Consider the following 21,827-nt stretch of genomic DNA (forward strand, 5'->3'; position numbering starts at 1 on the left):
TCACGCCCATCCATCTATAGTACAATTGGCGAGCACCAAAGAAGACTCGTTTCTATTTAGACAGCAAGTACAATGACGATTGTCAGTTCTTTCCTGCAAACTGGCTGTCAAATTTCGTTTGCTACAAAAAAAGATTCCACTCATACGAATTTATGGTCAAAAGAAAAAATAAAGTTAAATTTCTTGTTTATTTAATTTATAATCTTCAGAATTTACAGAAATAAAAAATTGATTATAACATTAGTGGCTTTTAGTATGTTGCTTCACCGGCGTATACCGTTTAAAATCTTTCATTTTGCTGATAATTATGTTTTATTTCTGTGTTGCTTTCGCTCTCATTGCTTTTGTTGGTATTTACTTGAACCACCTCCACCCTCAACTAGATTTTCTATGAGTCAGCCCACAACTTGCCTCCCTCTGCAAACTCTCTTGGCTAAGGATTCGCTCTCACTAAAAAGTTTAATTTATTTGTGGTTGAAGTTTTGTGGGCGGACATTTATTTGACGTGGTGACAGCTGGTGTTGCCTTAATGGGAAATGAGTGGTGAGGAATTCCATTACACTAGGGCGTCCATACCTATTTACTTTCTAAGGGTACGTTATAGTCGTAAAATTTGTAACTTATCTTACAACTCAGCTTCATGAAATGTTTCGCTGTGTGTTGTTTTTCAATGACATAATACGGGGAAATACATTATTTAAAAAATTTTAGCTTTAATTTGATATTTGAATTAGTTCATAATTCGATAATAGCGCTAAAAATACACAACAAAACATTCCTACGATATTTACATGAATGTTCAAGTGCGATTTATTTGAAATGGTCACAAACAAATTTCTTACTTCATATTACATTTCAAACGCGTGATTAATACGCACATTTCTTTTTCTTTATGCTTCTGATAAGCATTCATTGCTGTGTAGTCAGCGTACTGTTGCGATAAACTCTCCGTATGCAAACAGCAAAGATGACCTTTGGTAATTACTTATCATACTTTTCGAATATTCAACTGAAAATGCTTGTGCTCTTTATCTGGCAAAAATTTAAAAACTATTTACATCGATATTATTTGTATATGTAGATCTGTGAACAAGTAGAAATTGTTTCTTGCCTATGTCTGTATGCCCTATAATGTGTTTTATGACCTTAAACAGTAGGTAGGCGAACTGCTACATAGCATGGCATGTGACTTATACACACATAGCGTGAGAACCCGCATGCACACGTAATTTCTGTACTGCTCTGGCGACAAATATTGAAAGGCATGGACGACTCTTGCTTTTATCACTTCTGGAAATGAGGGTTGAGAAAATCTTTCAATTAGTTGATAGTATTTGTGTGTGGGGACGTGTTAAAGTATGAGTTTATGCTGAAAGTACAATTATTTGTATTTTATTTGTATTTTATTTTATTTTATTTTATTTTATTTTATTTTATTTTATTTTATTTTATTTTATTTTATTTTATTTTATTTTATTTTATTTTATTTTATTTTATTTTATTTTATTTTATTTTATTTTATTTTATTTTATTTTATTTTATTTTATTTTATTTTATTTTATTTTATTTTATTTTATTTTATTTTATTTTATTTTATTTTATTTTATTTTATTTTATTTTATTTTATTTTATTTTATTTTATTTTATTTTATTTGTATTTTATTTTATTTTATTTTATTTTATTTTATTTTATTTTATTTTATTTTATTTTATTTTATTTTATTTTATTTTATTTTATTTTATTTTATTTTATTTTATTTTATTTTATTTTATTTTATTTTATTTTATTTTATTTTATTTTATTTTATTTTATTTTATTTTATTTTATTTTATTTTATTTTATTTTATTTTATTTTATTTTATTTTATTTTATTTTATTTTATTTTATTTTATTTTATTTTATTTTATTTTATTTTATTTTATTTTATTTTATTTTATTTTATTTTATTTTATTTTATTTTATTTTATTTTATTTTATTTTATTTTATTTTATTTTATTTTATTTTATTTTATTTTATTTTATTTTATTTTATTTTATTTTATTTTATTTTATTTTATTTTATTTTATTTTATTTTATTTTATTTTATCCGCCTCATTTTCCTACAGGGTTATTAGTCTAACACTTTGACACCCATACATAGAAAGGCATGTACAACTTGACACCAAACAAGTTTTTTTCGACATGTTACCACAAGAAGCATGACATAATTGCATTTAAAATAGAAATACATTATTTTATTTGTTTGACTCTTGGAAATCCTACGCCGATAAAATAGGGAATGTTATAATACGGGCTTAGTACATTCTGCGGTAATAATTTCTAATTTCGAACAAAGGGGAAATATTTATGATCGCTTCTCTGGTTTTTGCTTTGTTTGATGTGAAAGAGTACCAGTGTTGAATATTTGAAAACTGATTGTACGCATTTTTTGGTAATCACTTCTCAGAAGAACGACAAGCCTTTTGAGGAATATGTTTAAGTATTATATACTTATTGGTCAGAGCGAATTACACAATAAAATTATTTTGTAGATTTGTTGGGTTTCGAATAAATTATTAGTTACGTTGACAGTGAAGCGGTTACTGGAGGTATAAAGACATATTTCTCAATACTGCTTGGTTCATACGGTGTTAATCTCCCATTTTCAAGGTGAGAATAATAAAAGAAGAAAAACTTTACACAATGAAATGAAGAAAGAAAATATGAAATCATGTTCGTTCAGGACCTTATTTTCTTCTTTATTTTAAGCGGAGGGGGGGGGGAGAGGTGTTGACAACTTTTTTGTTTTACATTTTTTTTTATTTTTTTTCTGAACCATCAACATCTCAAGAGTATTGTGATAATGTTTTAGGTCATTCGGAGAAAAACTATCGAAGTTACAGCAGGTTGAAAAACGATACCTCCAGCTACATGCGCTGAGTGTACAAAACTTTGAATCGATTTTCCCAAATATGTAATTTTTAAAGTCGGTGACCAGCCTACAGAAAAAACTACTGCATCGATCGTTTTGAAATTTTGAACAAATATTCTACATATATATAGCTCTCGAATGACGTCGAGTTTTAATTACTATTTAATTACTAACAATTTTACAATAACAAATAGGTCGATTTTCGTCTAAAATCGTCATTTTGGCTTGAAAATGGTACGAAAAATTTAAAAATTGAAGAATTAAGAAAAACTCGACGTCAGTTGAAAGATAAACTAATAAACTAAAGAAAGCATTTTGATTTTTTGGTTTCGGATAATCCAGTGATGCTGTAGGCTGGTCACCGCATAACAACTTTTTTTCGAGGTGCCTGCAGAGATCGACGATAAATCCGTTATTTCTCGCTATTTTTCGATAAAACTTTTTTTAAGTATACTTCAAATGTTGTACTGTCATATAATAATAAGTAAAATAAACCTACAGCAATAATTTTTTCAAAAAAAATTGATGAAAAAAGGTATTTTTATATTTCAGCGTTTAAGATTCCAAAAATAATTTCTGCTCGGACAAGCGAATATCTCTAACATACGACAAGTTCTGTAGATATGTTTGTGTAGATTTTCTCCTCACTTTTATAAGAGATAAGTAAATCATGGAAGCTTTAACATCACCGTCGATCTATCTGCTACTCCAAATACCAAAATTCATGTATGTATGAATGCACAAAACCTCTTTAAGAAGACAACAGTGAGTGTATTTCCCGAAAACATTTTTTTAACTTATATATTTATTTTGTATGCATTTTATGTACAGTGAACTTTTACAACAACTAAAAGATATTATGGCAGACAATTAAAGTATTAAAGCTTACATAATTAGAAAAAACTCAGTCCTCACGTACAAACACAAATAACTCCTGAATACACATCCATCACTCAGCACATGTCGACATGACCGCTGTCTGAGCTCGTACTATTCTTATCATATTTACAACACGCCTCGCTTTTCCCTGCAAAAATAAAATACAAATAACAAACGGTTAATGAATATGGACTCTCTCGCAATGAATCTTTAAAGAAAAATTCACCAAAACGTTTCCCGCTCACCTTCCACATTCAATGAGCCATGCTGGTGGCGCCACAACTTTACCACCAACACAGTCAAAGCGCACATCATTACGGCCACGCCTACAATTATAAAGACGGTGCCCGTCCAACCGCCATCAGCGACACGTGCATTCGTGAGCCCATCCTGTTCAATGGCTGCCATACAAATGGGGCCCACCTCCACACCGTTCACTGGTGCTGGTTGATGGCGTATGAAGCCGTCAGCGCATGCGCAACTGCCATCCAGTTTGCATACAGTATCACCGATGCAGGGCTGAAGTGTACAATTCGTCTCCTCCGCGTTGCTGGGAAAGAGTACAATATCTTCATCATCACCATCACTACTTGAGTTGTTGTCTGCTGGATTACCAGTGCTGGCATATTCGTTTTCGTCGGTAATGCTATCCATCACCTCTGTTTCGGTCATATCCGACTCATTCATATACAGCGCTGTTACGCTATTTGTAGTGGCTTCACCGCTCACGCTGCTCTCAGTGTTGTTAGCTGTTTCTATGCAATCTACCTTGCCACAGTCGTCCAAAGGCACACATTCGCCGGACGCCGAGTCCTTGGCGTAGCCCGCATTGCAACTACACTGGTTCAACGCTATGCAACGTCCATTCAGGCAATCCGAAGCACAAGTGGGTATGCAGCTACCTGCATGGGCGCGATAACCAGGTGCGCACTCGCATAAATCGATCGCTACACACTTACCACCGTAGGGGCAACCGGACGCACAGCGCGGTACGCAATGGTGTGTGGCATTCAGCGCCGACTTGACAGGGTCGTAACCACGTCGGCACTGGCACTTATTGGGTGCACGGCAAAATGCGTTAGCTGGACAAGCGGGCTGACAAACTGGCAGGCATGTTGTGTCGGCAGACATCGCATAGCCGTCGCAGCAGTCGTTCTTTAAGCGCGTATGCGCCACCTTTACCTTATCAGTGTAAGACTGCACCTCTATTTTGCTCTTTTTAAACCATTTAAAAGCTCCGGACGGTTTAATCTCTACTTCACGCGTCTTCTGTACGGTTTCCTCCTCATAGTAGGTCACATTTCGCATGCAAAAGAATTTCTTCTGTTCTAAAGTAAGTGAGCTGTCGTCCACGAAACCGCTGCTGACCTTCGCGGTGGTAACAGGCTCATTACTCAGACAGAGCGTGGTCAGTTGGATCAACCAAAAGATCGTATAGATCACTTTGTTAGTGTGGCTTGACATAATGTCTGTGTTGCAAGCCTTTGGGATTTTATTTTATTTATTTGTATTTTATAAAGAGAGTCACAAGGTCTCTGCAATCCTTGCAAACTTTTTTTATTTATTTGGACACTTTACTTCCTTATTAATTGTATTTATTCAATATATGTTCAGCTTAATGTATCGCAGTGCTCCTTAACGCGTCGAGCACTCAATGCAAACTGATCGTCAATTAATACAATTCTAAGCTGGTCTCCTCAGTTTGTGGCTGTAAGAAACTGCTTATCGGCTATTTTATTTATGCTGCAGCCCAGTAGTCGCAGCAGCAGCTTTGTTGTTTCTTTAATATTTTTCATGCGTCTCAATGCACACACGATCTTCAGTGAACCCTGTAGGAAATGCAGTAGCGTTTGTTGAAAGTAGGAACGTGATTGAATTCGTTTTTAACTTTATCACAAATTCGCAATTCTTAACAATATATAATCGAAACTTTCCTATTAATCATAACAACTGTGGACTCACAGCTTTTCATTTGCCATTGAATTAATTGATTTCAGTAATGAGGAATGCAAATTGTTAAATTCCGGTGCAACAAGTTTATATGGCAACTGTTTATAGCAGAGTTTTTCGATAATCAATATATGGCTTACTCATAGCATGCACCAAGCGTTATTGGTGAAACTCGAGACAGGTAAAGCGCTAAACAAACCAAATAACATCTGATCAGCTGAGCTCAACTGCATGTTCTATAGGATGGAACTTGACGCTCGAAATTTCTGGAAATAACTTCATTCTTAAAAGTGCATATATTTTCATTTTCTTTATAGACATATAATTGAACTTCGAATAGTACGGTGCTAAAGTTTTCCTATAGAACCTTGTTTCAAGCCCACAGCATCCAACGAACAAACAATAACAAAATATAGGTCTATGAGGGTTATTATCCAGCAGCTAGCGACGGACTAAATGAATGGGCTTGTAAGATAAGGACTTAGAGCTGCAATTATGATTACTATTATTTATGCAAGTGTAAGTGGCTACAAGCATTTTGAGCGCCTTTATCTTGAACACTCATATGTCAAACCTATAAGTATATATATTTATCAACATAGGCTTGTGCTATGCGATATCACTGAATCACCAGTTTGTTTTGAATTCCAAATTTTAAGCATGAAAAAAGTGCTTGTTTTAGTCTGCTTATCACGGCCTTAAGTCATCGCATGCCAATGCATTGTTATGTTATTATTTATATTAGTTTGCGGTCCGATAAGTCTTAGTCCACACAACCAAAACCGTAACATATTTTTTCTAATTTTTTAAATAAAGAGTGAAAATGTTTTTTTTTTTTATTTAATCGCATTTTTATTTCGAATAAAGAGTGAAAATATTTTGTTTTACTTTATCGCAAAAAAAATTTCAAGAATCGTTTGAATGTTTTTGTTGCCTACAATTATGTGTCATCGTACATTCTCAGCGGCTGCCTTGCAAATCTTATCGCCCGGAACAACGCTGACTGAAATCCAATTACACCGGGAAGTGATTCATTCGAACTTTGTTCACAAATTAAATAACAATACGATTTACATATGTTGTGTATGTATGTATTTTTGTATGTATGTAGTTGTTTTTAAGTTTTATGCTTTGATTGTTTATGCGCTACCAGATATGCCGTTGAACGGAAATATAATGTATTTATATACATGAAACCATATCTTCAATGACCAAAATGCACGCAGTTATAAATACCATGAACTTCACGGCCCTTCCGAGCATGCATACCCTCATATTCACAGCTCTAATTAATAATAATTGAATCTATAGAATTTTCGCTTCATGAGTGTTGTTAGTAATCAGCAATAGACACGCTCATTCACTTATTGCACTCTCACTTTCTATTTGCTTCATAAGAATGTCACGTTGACTTCCTATGGACTGCAAAAGTCACCACCAATTAAAGACTTTTGTGCATTGTGCCTTTAACGACTGTTGATTTTCTATTGAAACTCATTGTCATCTGGTCTCTGTGCATAAATAAGAAACTCACAGTCAAGACTCAATGTAATTCGGTGGCTTATGAGCGACGTGAGCGACCCTTAATACTCGTAATTACACGATAGTTCGGGAGTAAATTATTTAATTTCTCACATAGTTGTATAACATTTTTATAGTGTTCATACTTTATTTTTTCTACGTTAGATAAGGTTAAGTTGTGAGCTAGAAATGCCGGTCCTTTGTGATGTCAACAGAAAACACTCCTAATTAAACCTTACATATCGACAAAGGACTTTGAGTCTTTCACAAATTTATTGATCTGGCTAATATCAATACCAACCAGTTCATTACAGATGCTATTCCTACCGATGCTATTCGATCTTAGTCTGGCGAAGCTCGACATTGGAGTAGAAAGTTCCACCTCGCCCTCCTCCATGAAGCTTTTCCAGCTTGTACTTGACACAATCTTTAGATCTTTCAACCGTAATAATCTCCAATGAAACGCTATGGAGACGCACGCAACAAACCCCATTGCGTTTCGAAATTCTCAAACGTAAGTGGGCGTGGATTGGGCACACTTTGCGCAAACCTGTAAACGATATAGCAAGAAATGCTATTGATTGGAACCCGCCTGGACAGAGGCAAGTTGGCAGACCTGCTCATACGTGGAGAAGACAGTTGGAGGCTGACCTCCAACCGATCTCATGAAAGTTCCACACGTCCAACGCTCGAATGCATGTTCCCAATCCAATGGCAAAGTGGCTAGGGTGTTCTTTCACTAACTTATCGGCTTTTGAGTTTCCAGCTATTTCTCTACGACCAGGAGCCTGGGACGAATATTGAAGTACCTTGAAGCTAATACTAAAGATGTCAAATACAGACGTAAGGGAGTATTCAAAGCAAGTATTGTCTCTTTGCTGAAGTCGTCTCTGTAGACATACATATTTATATATGAATTTCTAAAATATATAACAAGATGATTTAACCGCAGATAAAGTATAGCAATACTTTGGTTGTAACCCTATAAGTAGGTAGGCTTGGTATTTTAATTGAATATGAATATGTAGGGCGACCCCAATCGTGTTAGGACTGAAGAGAAAAGGCAATGCCACATACAAAATTGTATATATGTAAACAAGTATATGTAAATAACAATAAAATTAATTCAATTATCAGAAAAATAATGGAAAATATGAAAATCTCAGCCAAACTCACAAACTGTGAGCGCTAAATAAGAATTTTAGCACACAACGCCCTGTAAATCATAATGCTATATATGCCTAACAAATTTAAGCTATTGGCAACAATAATAACAATAACAAGTTACAACTCTGTGGCGAAATTTCTCAAGCCCTTACTAGCAACACAGCCTCCGACAGCTTCACAAGGACACTCACACACACCAAAGCAAGAGATTGCAGCATATTCTCAGGGCATTAAAGTCATTATGAAAATCGGTGAAATGGGCAAAAGCAGCCAACGCATGCCAACAAAAACACTGAACGCACGCACTTAAAGCAAATGAGGGAATACATACATATATTAAGGCATATAATGGCGGCACACTTCGGTAGTGGCGGCAACAACATATAACAACAACAACACATTTAAGCGTCAAGCCTTGGTAAACGCACACCATAAAAGACCATTAATTTTCCGAAATCTTTTAAATTAATCATTTTTCGTAATAAAATTAAATTTGTACAAAAGCAACAACAACAACAACAACAACATTAACAATAATCTCGGTCATATTAGCAAAAATAATGGCGCAAGTAGTTAAGCATTTAAGCATTTAAGAATGGAATGTCGTGCAGCAAGTCGAAAAGTGCGTCACTGCTTGAGCACAAAGTGGTGAGTGATAGGTAGGAGCTGTTCTAGGTTACATGTGGGATGAGAAGAACAGCACTGGGAGTAACGCCGAACCACACTGCGTGAAATACGCTACAAATTGTCGATGTATTATAAATTCATGCATACTCGTATGTGGGGATAAGTGGGTAGTGTCAGTCACTTTAAGGGCAAATCACAGGCAAACACTTGAGTTGATATGAGAAGATGTACTATATTAGAAACAAATACCTCGGCAGCCTCTGTGCGATAACTAGATGTGTAAGATTTTGCGGAGTTGGTCATAGGGTTGCTTAGACTGTGGGGTTAATTGAATGTGATTTTGGAAAGATGAATAAAGGTTGGTTGGAAACTTATATAGACTTTCTTGTCTTCCAAACCGAGCATAAAACTAGTAATATGAGTTAAAATATTATACAAAAAACATAATATTTTTAAACTATTTTTTCCAATTTTGAAATTTATTCTGGTAATCGATTCCTTCACATTGGCCTCATATGGTTTTCTGATTTAATTTTTAATTATTAGTTTACTCAAAGATTTCATTTCGACACCAAAACGCGGAACTTCCACTGAACTTGCCTTTCTAGATTTATACTCATACGAAATGGATTCTTAGTAGACACCGCACGAGCACTTTTCCCCGGTTCATTCAGACACCCACACCTGTGACAATTTACACTTTTAATTTGTATCTCATTCGCGCAACTAAATTGCATTTAATTTCACATTCATTGAGAAAGTCTACGACCCAGAAATAAATGCTGGCTAATGTGCAGACCTGCAAACAATGAACGGCGAAATAGTGCAGCGCGCACATACACATGTGTCTAAGAACGTCGTAAATATCGCACAAGTAACATAAAAAACTCCACGCCTCATCACGCACACACACACACACACACACCGAAGTGGCGCTGTACAACAAGTGCCGAGTGGCGCTGTTTTGGCGCATCGCTCGCTCGTTGGCGCTGAAAGGGTGTGATGTCTCCTTCAGCCGCCACTTGCCACTTCACAGCTGCTTTCCTCACTTACTTATTTACACAATTTGCACTGTTGCTGTTGAACCACTTTTCCTCCAGCAACGGATTTTTGTTTCCACACACCCCTTCCCCTGCCGCAGAAACTTCTTCGCCACTACTTTTGCTGCGCTTTACTTTGTTTGTTCGCCACTAATGCGCGAATGTATATACACACATAAAAGCTTTTGTTTGGCCGTGTGTGCATGTGTGTGTTTGTGTAAGCGCCTACAAGTAAGCCCTGCATTGCCGCTTCGCGTGGCATTATCTGTATGCGCTGCTGTTTGGTGTGTATGTGTTTGGTTGTTGGTGTTGTTGCTTGTGTTTCCGTAGTCTGAGGATTTACAGCATTTGTAGGCAAGCTTTAGGACGGCAAATAAAATTTAGTAGTGTGGAATTTATAGTATTGAAGTATGGCTTAAGATATACTCAAGTTTGTGTTTAATGAGGTGAAAGTAAATGACACTCTGTTTGGCCCTTTTAGACGCATGCTCCACTCAGTGGCGCTTTCGTTTACCTCTTTCTTTAATTTTTGCGGTGATATATTCTATATAAAGCCGCGCTCATTTTTCACACATGTTTACATTGTGTGTGTGTGTGTATGAACTGAAGTATACTTTTAGACTGCTCTTTAGTTATCTGCTTTCCTGCTGGCAGGCGCCCTCCGCAGCTGAGCGCGTAGTATGCTTGCTTGGCTTCGTTTTGTCGATTAATTTTTGGCTGTTGCTCTTCTTCTTGTTATTTCGCCCTGTTTTTCTTTTGTTAATCGCACTTTGATAAAGGCCGGCATTTCTGATGAACTTATAATGGCACATACATAGAAATATATTGGGGTTTATGCTGTTAAATCAGCTTGAAATTGAGAAAATTGTGCATATTCTTTTATATTCAGGAAATGCCATTGAAATTGTTATGCGAAAACATTCTTTAACTCACATATAATACACTGAGTGATTCCTTCTCAAAAATAAAAATTTTAATTTTTAAAATATAAAAAAATCAAAGGAGTATTAAATTTATAAATAATTTATTAAAGAATCATAAATTAAAATTTATTAAAAATATAATTAACAAGTAAGGAAGGGCTAAGTTCGGGTGTAACCGAACATTTTATACTCTCGCAATTTAATTATTTAACTTTATTTATATTAATAATACACAATTTGACCCACATATTCGTCATATATAGTGCATAAAGTCCATTGAAAGTTGGAAACCATAATATTAGGTTAGAAGCACCGAGGCCCTCGTGTTCGATATATGGGGCCTTAAAAACCTATGGTCCGATTTCGGCGATTTTTAGAATGGGGCTGCCACACTATAAACATAGTATTTGTGCAAAGTTCTGCACCGATATCTACACTAGTACTTACTTTATATATAGTAAAGTAAGCGATTCAGATTGTCTTCAAAGATCTGGTATATAGGTAGTAGGCGTGGTTGTGAAGCGATTTGGCCTATTTTCACAACATCTCATTGCGATGTAAGGAAACTATCACAAACCAAGTTTCATTGAAATCGGTCGAGTAGTTCCTGAGATATGGTTTTGACCCATAAGTGGGCGACGCCACGACCATTTTCCATTTTGTAAAAAAATCTGAATGTAGCTTCCACCTGCCATTTCTTATGTGAAATTTAGTGTTTCTGACGTTTTTGGTTAGTGAGTTAACCCAACTTTAGTAATTTTCAACCTAACCTTTGTTTGGGAGGGGGGCGTGGTTATTATCCGATTTCTGTCATTTTTGGACTGTATAAGGAAATGGCTAAAAAAACGACGACGAGTTTGGTTTATATAGCTCTATTGGTTTGCGAGATATATACAAAAAACCTATTTGGTGGCGGGGGCCCACTTCCCCAAAAAAATTACATCCAAATATGCCCCTTCATAGTGCGATCCTTCATACCAAATTTTATTTCCATAGGTTTATTTATGGCTTAGTTATGGCACTTTATGTGCTTTCGGTTTTCGCCATTTTGTGGGCGTGGCAGTGGTCCGATTTTGTTCGAAAGCAACCTTCTTATGGTGCCAAGAAATAAGTGTACCAAGTTTCATCAAGATATCTTAATTTTTACTCAAGTTACAGCTTGCACAGACGGACGGACGGACGGACAGGCAGACATTCGGATTTGAACTCCACTCTTCACCCTGATCACTTTGGTATATATAACCCTATATCTAACTCGTTTAGTTTTGGGTGTTACAAACAACCGTTATGTGAACAAAACTATAATACTCTCTTTAGCAACTTTTGTTGCGAGAGTATAAAAATATTAAATTTTATATTCAAAATATTTGATAAACAAAAACTAAAAATATTAAAACGAATTCTTAAAAATATTTAAAAATACAAAAAAAAAAAAAATATACTATACAAAATTTCCCCCAAATGTCGAGAATTCGGCTCAAAAACTGACATTTTCAGTTGAGAATAAGTTTGGGATGCAAACAGATCTCTATAAAATTTTGTTGAGTTAATGTTGATACAAATGTTCAAGATCGATATAAAAGACAAAAATCGATTTATCATATAAATGAAAATTTAATAAAACTTTAATTCCACGAAGAACTTAATCGTTATATACATTTTGATACTGCGAATAACGCGCTTAACTTTAGTCTAAAATTATAAGAATTTTATTGGTTTCTTTTAGAATTGAAATTAATTATTATTATCAGCTCGTTCTAATAATAAAAAAATATGAAAAAATTAAAAAGCACTTACCTCTTCTCTCGCCTATGCGTGCTTGCTGCTCAGCAATTTCTGCTCTAATTTCTATTTAATACACTATAAACTGACACCGTTATTTGTAAGACAAGACAAACATGTTTCTGTATGCGTATGTAGATTATGTTAATATTAATGCAATTAATGAACGATTTGTTGTTGTTTTTTTTTTAATCTGTTACACGATTTTTCATACAATTATTACTTCGTTTGTTGAGCGCCCAAGCGAAAATGCGTCAAACTGGAATGTGGTTGAATGATTTCGAAAACACTTGTTAGACTATTTAATGACGTTATTTATTGCGGTTTCGCTGAATGCTTTCGTTTATGCTTATATTATATGTATGTAACTATGTGTGCGTGTACGTTGCTGCTGATTTCGGTAGTTTTTGCCTTAATTTAGCGAACTTTTATTTATATTATTTTTTATTTTTTTGGTATTAAACTTTAAATGCGAGGATTTCCATAGAGGGACATTGAGAAGTGTTTTTACTTACAATATTATTTATGTTTTTAATTTCATTAATTAATTTCGCTATCAATTAATAGTACGTTCACAATCGCCAATGTAAATATTGTGTTTACTTTAAATGCGCTGAATTACACAAAATCTGCTATGTAAGTTGTTTGTTTATAAAGTGTTTTTTGTTTTTGTTGTATTTTTTTTTTTTTTGCTGAAATATTTAATTTTTTTATTATTTGTTTTTGCTTGCCTCGCTGATAACGTGTACTAATTTACAATTATTTAACCGCTAGTTTTTTGTATGAAATTTGACATTAATTAATTTCTAATTATTATTTATACCGTTATTATGCTAATATTTACTTTTCTGTATGTGTGCGTGATTCTTTGCAAATTACAACTACAATTTGTTTATACTTTACTTTGCATAATATTTGTTTAGTTTAACTACTTTGAGCTGATGTAATCGCCATTTAATGAGAACGTAGATGCGACGCAGTTGTTAGCTGCAAATGACACTTGCTGTTTGCAATTAATTTTAATTAATTTTTTGTGGAATTTCTTTCTATATAATAGAAATAATCTGCATTTCGGTCGATTTAACACAGCTTTTCATTAGTCGTATTTTCTGTTTAGTTTAATTTGAGTGAGTGAAGGTTCACAGTGTTTTGCAATTTATATTTACACAATTGCAAATGTGCGTTTTCCAATATTTTTTTTAATTTTAATATTTTCGTCGTTTTCGTTTTTAATTTAAAATTTTTTAAGTTCGCAATTTTTTGTTTTTTTTTTTTATTATTTTTAATTTAACATAAAGGCTGTTGCTGTTCGGCGTGTTGTTGCCTTGCTTTATGTGCCAATTTCCAACAACACTTAAAATTTTTTATTTTGTTTTCATTTCTTTAACCTTTCAACTGTTTTTAGTTTTATTTACCACTCGGTTTTCACACACGGCAATTGCTTCAGTTTTCACAATACTCCTTCGTTTAAGTTGCCTCAGTTGTATGCTATATGTTTTTGTTGCTTTTTCAGTCATCACTTTTAGCACTGCCTTTCATACCCACTCCCACTGTCGCCTTAATTTCGTGCATTTTCCTCCTTTTCATTCACTGTGATTTGCTGTTTTGTTTTAATTTTTTTATTTATTTTTTTTTTTCAATTTCTTTGCTATTTCTTTCTCTTTCAACTACTCACTGCTGCGTGTCCGCTGGTCACTCTGTGTCCACCTCATGTCCGTTGCCTTTTTTTGTGCGCGTTCTGCAAAGATAAAAAAATAAATATGTAATTTCATCAACTATTGTGCTTGGTTACATACAAACACACACACTCATACAACTGAAAGACTCTTAATGCCAAACGTTTGTTTTTGTTTTTGTGTGTTTTAATAGAGGCACTTCTCATTAATTTTGATGCCTTCATTTGACCTTCAAAGCTGTGCACGCACAAACATTGTGCAAAGGCGACTAGACAAAAACTCACCGAGAGCATGTCCTCAGCTCAAGGATCCACTGGTTGCTGTGTGTTTCATTCATGCTGTGTGCTCCAGCTCTATTCATACTTTTATGTTTGCTCATTGTGTTGGCAATTAACTTTCGAAATGAGCATCATTTCCACGGCATGCTGGGTAAGTGCAATGCACTTAAGTTTATAAAGCTCTGCAGGGGGAGGTAGCTGCAGCATTTGCGGTTTATTAACCTGCCACACTTAGCATTCTATACAAATGTAATCATTTAATTTCTTATTGAAGTTATATTCGGTAATGGAAGCATTAGGTTTTTTTGCCTCAATGTCCTACTTTGTGTTCTAAATTTATCCACAGTTGTGATTGCTGTCGCCTGCGTGATTAATGTTTTGAGGAGAATTGTATGATAGAGCAATACGAATGGTAATCCCGTTAAGTTAGAGTATTTATTTAAGTACTTTAAGTAATTTGATTACAATTAACTTTGGGTTTCATTTGCTCTAGATCTATATCTTCCCGAGGAATCTACTGATCCATACAACCACATATCATAAAATAGAAAGAAAATATGACAGTTGTTCTTCAACACGACAATTAGTAAATGGCACTCAGTAGATAGCAATTTCCTTAGTTCTAATATATGCACTTCATAACATCAGATCGTGCTGATACCGAAAGAATTATCTACAGGATCATATTCTTATTTAGAAAGAACGAAATATGATCTGGGACCATTCTGTTAACTGTATGCTTATGTCTTAGGTCGGGCACTGTTCTCACTTATTTCAAAAATTAAAATTAATGGTTCTTAGATATGCACTATAGAACATTAGATCGTGCTAACGATCTATTGATGGAACTGATACCGAAAGAATTATCTACAGGACCATATTCTTATTTAGAGAGAAAGAAATGTGATCTGAAACGAATCTATGAACTGTACGTTGATGTCTTAGGTCAGGCACTGTTCTCACTTATTTCAAAAATTAAAATTAATGGTTCTTAGATATGCACTATAGAACATCAGATCGTGCTAACGATCTATTGATGGAACTGATACCGAAAGAATTATCTACAGGACCATATTTTTATTTAGAAAGAACGAAATGTGATCTCGAACGAATCTGTGAACTGTATGCTGATGTCTGAGGTCAGGCACTATGCTCACTTATTTCAAAAATTAATGGAGAGATGGTATACATAACTCGAAGATCGTTTGAGCATAAGAATTTAACGTATTTAGCGCTGAATTATACCTAGGAAGACAGTGGTATACCGAATATGTGTTTGATTTGTACTTATACAAATTTTTATAAATGAGTTCTCGAGAACACTTTGTAAAAAAATCTGCAATTCTTGAGTGAAGTTCTTCGAAAAAATTTGTAGTTTTCCCACTGAGTACCGCAATATTTTCCATAATGTGAAGCATAATCACGTTTGCATCTTATCGCCAATTTATTTTTAGCAGCTTTTCTGTTTTGTGGAATCTAATTTCGTCTCTATGGTTTCGCAGCACCAATACACAGCATATTCCCAACGAGTTCGCTCGTTTATGCTCCAACAGCAAGCTTGCAATGAACTTGAAACACTTTCGCAGATGAATGGAGAGGAGTGGTTGGCGCTTGAGCAATTTCACTTTCAATTTTGTGCGTTTTCTGAATTATTTAGATTTTAGTGAAATAAAAGTAAATGCATTGGGCCACACACAACCTAAATTGCGAAGGGAGCAATCGCATAGATACACATATTCAACAAGAGTGCTGTTAGATAAAAAGGTTAAGGCAGGACGGCAAAAAAAATAAAATATTTAATTGCAGGAGTGTGCTGACAGCCTCAACAGTGAAAGCCTGAAATTGAGGGAACGCGCTGTATGGCTGTTAAAGAAGAAGCACCAGAGCACAATCACGTGTGGAGCGCAGAGCGGCGCGGGGGAGTGCGCACAGCGGCAGGCACCTGTTATTCAGTTCGGCAGAAAAAACTTTTTCACATTTCACTTTCACAGCAGCAGCACTCACTTCGTCCTTCACTTGCACTTTGACGGCAACAGCCGGGGGATTTATATGCCGCACTGCAGCTATAAATAACCACAATTAACTGCACAGTTATTGCAAATGAATTTTCCGAAATACATTTGTGCTTTTAGCTGATTTTTTTCGCAGTGAATCGCAACAGATTTGGCTTTTTCCACGCACAACGAAATGCAACAGTATACCGTTGACCGAGACACATGCTAAAGAGGACGAAAATTTTGCGTATACGCTAACGAGCTCATAACACTGGAAACCGAAAACGACATCTCGTCTCGTCGTCATCGTCGTCGTCGTGCCTGTAACGAGCCCGAGCAGCAGCGCGGCGGCCGCTGGGTGGTCGCAGTGAGAGGCGACAAAGAGCGTCGCACGATAACGATGCGAAGCAGCAGCAGCAACAGCAAGGACTTCGCACGCATTTGCTCCTTTATCACTCTGTTTTTCGTGTGTTTTTTCGTCTTCTTCTTCTTGTTGTGTATTTTCATCTTTCTTTTTGCGGGCACAGCAGCTCTCAAGCTCAAGCTCAGCCAGTCAGTCCAACAGTGTTGGGAAATTTCACTTTTCGCCCCTTTGCTGCATGCGGATGGTCGCTCGCTCGGTCGGTTGTGTCAAAAGCGAAAGCGAAACTCAACATCTACACAAAAACTGCACAATCCACACGCACAAAACGACTGACACTGGCACACATACAACCCAACACGCGGCACAATATATCGTTTGTGTGTACACACAAAGCGAGTTCACAGTCACTGGCAGCAAGGACTAAAAGGATAACACGAATGAAAATGGAAATGGGAACAGCAACAGCGGCGGGAACGGGAACGGCGGCGGCAGTGGGTATGTGTCGCTCCGCAGCGCTGAAGTGGCACGGGACTGTGCGTTTCGTTTTGTCTGCTCTCGATTTTGGAAAAGTGAAAAGCAGCAACGTGGACCAGCGCCAACAGCGCACAATGGTTAGCAGAAGTTGGCTTTGTTTGTTGCCGCCAGCTGGCAGGCTGTCATTCCAGTCGGAGCTGATAAGCAGGAGTATGCTTTGAGCCTGGATGACTGGCTGGCTGACTGCTAGGCTTGCAGTGTACGTTGGCTGCTCTCTTCCCATATCAAGCTCCTTGCTTAACTTAATTTATTGTAGATATTAAATTAACAAAATTTTGTTGGTGCAAAAGACATAAACAAGCAGCTAATGCTCAAAGTGCCAGATAAACATGTCACTGTTATTTCAAATTAATTTGCTAAAATATCGCCATGAATTTGAAAAAAAAAATTAAGAACAAAAATTTTACTGTTTGAAAAGCCATTTCAAAGCCAAAAATTAATTAGGCCTACAATTTCACACTGTATTGAAAATGAATTAAACACAAAAACGTTTTTGAAACTTTTTTCGTATTAATGTTTTAGGGTATTGAAGATCCATAACTATTGTAAGGCTTCTGATCTAAATACTGTTTCTCAAGTGTAGTCTATCCATTACTCCACTAAAAGCTTGCACAAGGTAAACTTGTTAAAATTTATGTGGAGTACTTTGAACCACGAGATTCCTTTAAACTTCTGTTATGAAAATAATTCACTAAAGCAGTTGTAATGTATTCTTAATGAAATTCATTCGGCTTACACTTGTTTTCAATTATTACAAAATTTTCCAAATTTTCAAAATTGAAAATTTCGAAAACAGCTTACGATCACTAATTATATTCAGAGCTATAGGTATCTAAAGTGATCTCACTAGCTTTATGCAACCAATATAGATATTTCGGTACAATTTTGTGGGATTTTTATAAAAAAATTCAATATTTTTATATTTTATTATTTTTTATGTTCTTTTTATTTTCATTTTATTTTAAAGATCATTTTTCAATTTCTGTTATCAACATTTTCTTTGAAAGCGATCTTGACACGATCTAAACGTTATTATTCTGTTTTCTTTTGTAGTGTAGAAAATCTAGAAAACTTGTTGTTAATTTTTAATCTGATTAGCACAAAATCAGGCGCGAAATTTTGAACTAAAAAATGGTCGTTTCAATTCTATAATTTCTTTTGAAAAATATTAATTTTACACTAATTATTTTTAAGAACCGTTTAAATATTTTTATTAATTAATTCACATTTTTAAGAAAATTATAGGTAAATAACGGAAATTTTTTGTAAAAAAAAAATATAAATCATTCAAAACTAAATTTTCAATATATATATTTTTTTTACTTTTTTAGAAAAATTTCAGTATTCTTCAACGATACTTAATATGCCACACAAACACACTAGACAACATTTCAAATTTTCAAAACACTTTTAATTAATTAATTTTTTACCCAAATAAATTAGTTTCATGCAGCTCCAAATTTTGAAAAATGTACGCAATTTCGTATGAGTTTCTCGAAAGTCCGTGAGTTTTACTAATTTAAAGCCTTCATAGTTTTCTGCACTTCACATCTCTCCACAACACCTCAATTTCATTTATTTGCCAATTTGTTTGTTTAACTAACACACACACACACATTTAAATAAATGTTTCAATTAGCCTGCTTTCACTTTTTAATGTCCATATTTACTGTTTCAATATTTTTCTCTGTTTTTTTTCTTCATTTGCACTTTAACATCCTTTTTTGTATGGCAACGTTTGTATGCAGCTACACATATATGTATGTATGTTTATATGTGCATGCGTTTGTATGTACATTTGTATGTATGTTTATGTGTGTGTATGTAGATGGATGAGAAAACGACACGTTTGTTATTTAGGAGGAAAAGGCAACGAACAGCACAACCCGAAACCGGAACACCAACTGAAAGGCGTTGCAGTGCTGGCGCTTGGAGCCAGGCACGAACGGCGGCACGCAGCTCGAAGCCTAGTGGAAGCAGAACTCCAACATCCACTTCCATGGCACTGGAGCGGAGTGCAACTCGATGTCTGGCTGGTAGTCCTTTGCAGATGCTGGAAGCGCGCTGAGTTGAGAAGTCTTTCGCTATTTGCCATTTGTGCGTGAGCATGTGTGTAGCCTGGGAAGCTGTACGCTAGAGAGCGCGTGCACAGAAGTGTTAAGAGAGACGACGAGAGCGACTTTTGTTTCATAAGAGTGTAAAGCTTGAAGTTATGTTTACCACTAGCAGAGAGTTTGTGAAAGCTTTCAAAGCTTTCGTAGCAAGTACAAAATTGTGCTTACATATCTATTATGTTTCTTTTTCCAATTTTTATGGAAAGGAATGAAACGGAATAAGTTTGAATATGAAATTAAAATAAAGTTTAAAAATTCACATTTCCATTCCCTAATAATAACGGTGGTAGAGGAGTGAATTGCAAATTTCAATTCTCAAATTTTTTTTATCTCAATTTTCAATTTTTCTTTTGACAAGAATAATGTAATAAAATAGCTTTATACAAAAAATAAAAAAAAATTTTAATTTTAAACTTAAATTTTTTTTTATTTTTAAATAAAAAAAATATTATTTTAATATTTTCAAATTAAAATAAACAAATATTTTTGAATTTGAAAAAATGTTTAATATTTTTAAGAATAAAAAAATTCAAATATTTTTGAAATTAAAAAAAATTAATATTTTAATATTTTTTAAATTTTTATTTATTTTTTTTTTAATATTTTTAAATTAAAAAATCCAAATATTAATCAAATATTAATATTTTAATATTTTTAAATTAAATTAAAATCCACAACACTATTTTAAAAATTTTGACATTTTTACACTAAATTAGTTGAAATTCAAATACCTCAACCAATAAAGAGTTGCAACTTTCTAAATTGCTATCATTTGAAAATCAAATTCTTTTTATCTTAAAATTATATCATGCCTCTACTTATCCATACATATATCCCCGCTCAAGCGTGTAGTCTTTTGCTCTCATTCATTAAATTTTTCTACAACAATAACAACACGATGAAGCCCACACGTGCTTGCGCAGTCAACCGCAAAGTCAATGCAACAACTGAATAGCCGAAGGCATAACCAACAGCTGCCTCAACGTACGTACCAGCCAGCCTCAGTTGTATAAAAATGTAGCGCTGTTGTAGTTGTTGTAATTTTATGCGAATGAGTGTGTGTGTGTGTGCAGCACTCAAAGCACGGAAAATTAATTTAAAGAAAATTCGTATGAATGAAAAATCGCCCCTCTGCCACCAGCAGCCAGCCAGCGAGCGAGCGCACGAGTGTGCTTAGCGTAAAGGAGGCTGCAAGGACAGGCGTAAGCATAAGCATAACAGTGAGGCATTAATAAAATAACAACTACACCCACATTTAATATGGCCAGCATAAAAGCTGCTGTGAGCGACGAGTGCGCGAGCCGTAAATTACAAACATACCGATGCATAGCAGCGATAAATACACAACCCTCCCCGCCATACACACACACACATACACGCACTCCCATACTAACTTAAGTAGATATATATGTATGTATGTGTGGGGCATGTGTGTAAGCATTCATATTATAACGGTACGTGTAAATGATAAACACAGTGCGTTGTATGTGGCATGGCACGTCACGGTTGAACGCACAGGACCTAGCATACAGACCTACATTCAGCGAGATTGGCGTGGGAGTGGATGAGTACCGATACAGGCCGATATAAAAATACACACAGCAATGTATATGGAGAGAGTGTAAATTATATGCCACAGGATACACAGGACAACACTTGTGCGTGCTTTCAACTCGTCGCCAATGACTACATCGAACACAACAACAGCAGCAATAACGCCAAGTACAAAATTACATTAGACTTGCTACTCTCTTGTGTACTGTTGCCTATATTTAGGCGCGTGAGCTTTCCGCTCTACTCAACGCTGCTGCAAAAGCTTTTACACTCTTCGCGCACTCTTCACTGGCGCGCTCTTACAGCATTGCAGAGCGCGTTTGTTTACTTTTCACACAATTCGAGCGTCTGCATTCCAGCCTTCGTGCAGCTTTGAACGCGCTTTCAGTGTCGCTACGCTCGCAAAAGCTCCGTGCTCTCACGCATGCAATCCTGTATCCCAGTTTTTCCTGGAAACTGTGTATCTTCCCAAGCGCCGAAGAGGAATGCAAATTTAAAATAGAGTTTCACT

The 21,827-nt window shown here is 35.1% G+C and overlaps 2 protein-coding genes across 3 annotated transcripts in view; both read right to left on the reverse strand.

Annotated features, from left to right (window-relative positions):
• LOC105211439 (neuronal acetylcholine receptor subunit alpha-7) overlaps positions 1-19,635 on the reverse strand; it is a 182,175-nt gene extending 162,540 nt beyond the window's left edge. The window contains exons 1-2 of the mRNA XM_054227100.1: positions 19,079-19,635; positions 12,818-14,540 (exon numbers count right to left, since the gene is read on the reverse strand). The gene's annotated coding sequence lies outside the window, so the exon portion shown is untranslated. The remainder of the gene's footprint in view (positions 1-12,817; positions 14,541-19,078) is intronic.
• Positions 3,684-5,478, reverse strand: LOC105211440 (uncharacterized). Of its 2 annotated transcripts, none has more exons than XM_011182851.3 (2): positions 4,019-5,478; positions 3,684-3,940 (listed from the first exon to the last, which is right to left on the reverse strand). In XM_011182851.3, the coding sequence occupies exons 1-2, from the start codon at positions 5,254-5,256 to the stop codon at positions 3,919-3,921; spliced, it is 1,260 nt and encodes a 419-aa protein (XP_011181153.1). In that variant the 5' UTR covers positions 5,257-5,478; the 3' UTR covers positions 3,684-3,918. The 2 variants fall into 2 exon arrangements, with proteins under 2 accessions (XP_011181153.1, XP_011181151.1); XM_011182849.3 differs by having other exon boundaries at positions 4,038-5,475.
• Positions 19,636-21,827: the final 2,192 nt, after the last annotated feature.

This window comes from Zeugodacus cucurbitae, chromosome 3, assembly GCF_028554725.1.
Source record: "Zeugodacus cucurbitae isolate PBARC_wt_2022May chromosome 3, idZeuCucr1.2, whole genome shotgun sequence".
Classification (NCBI taxonomy): Eukaryota; Metazoa; Arthropoda; class Insecta; order Diptera; family Tephritidae; genus Zeugodacus; species Zeugodacus cucurbitae.

Bases quoted from the DNA above. Each gene is read 5' to 3' on its own strand.
- LOC105211440 (XM_011182849.3), bottom strand. From the start codon at position 5,256: ATGTCAAGCCACACTAACAAAGTGATCTATACGATCTTTTGGTTGATC. The intron at 3,941-4,037 runs GTGAGCGGGAAA...TTATTTTTGCAG, and splicing joins TGGCTCATTGAATGTGGAAG to GGAAAAGCGAGGCGTGTTGT.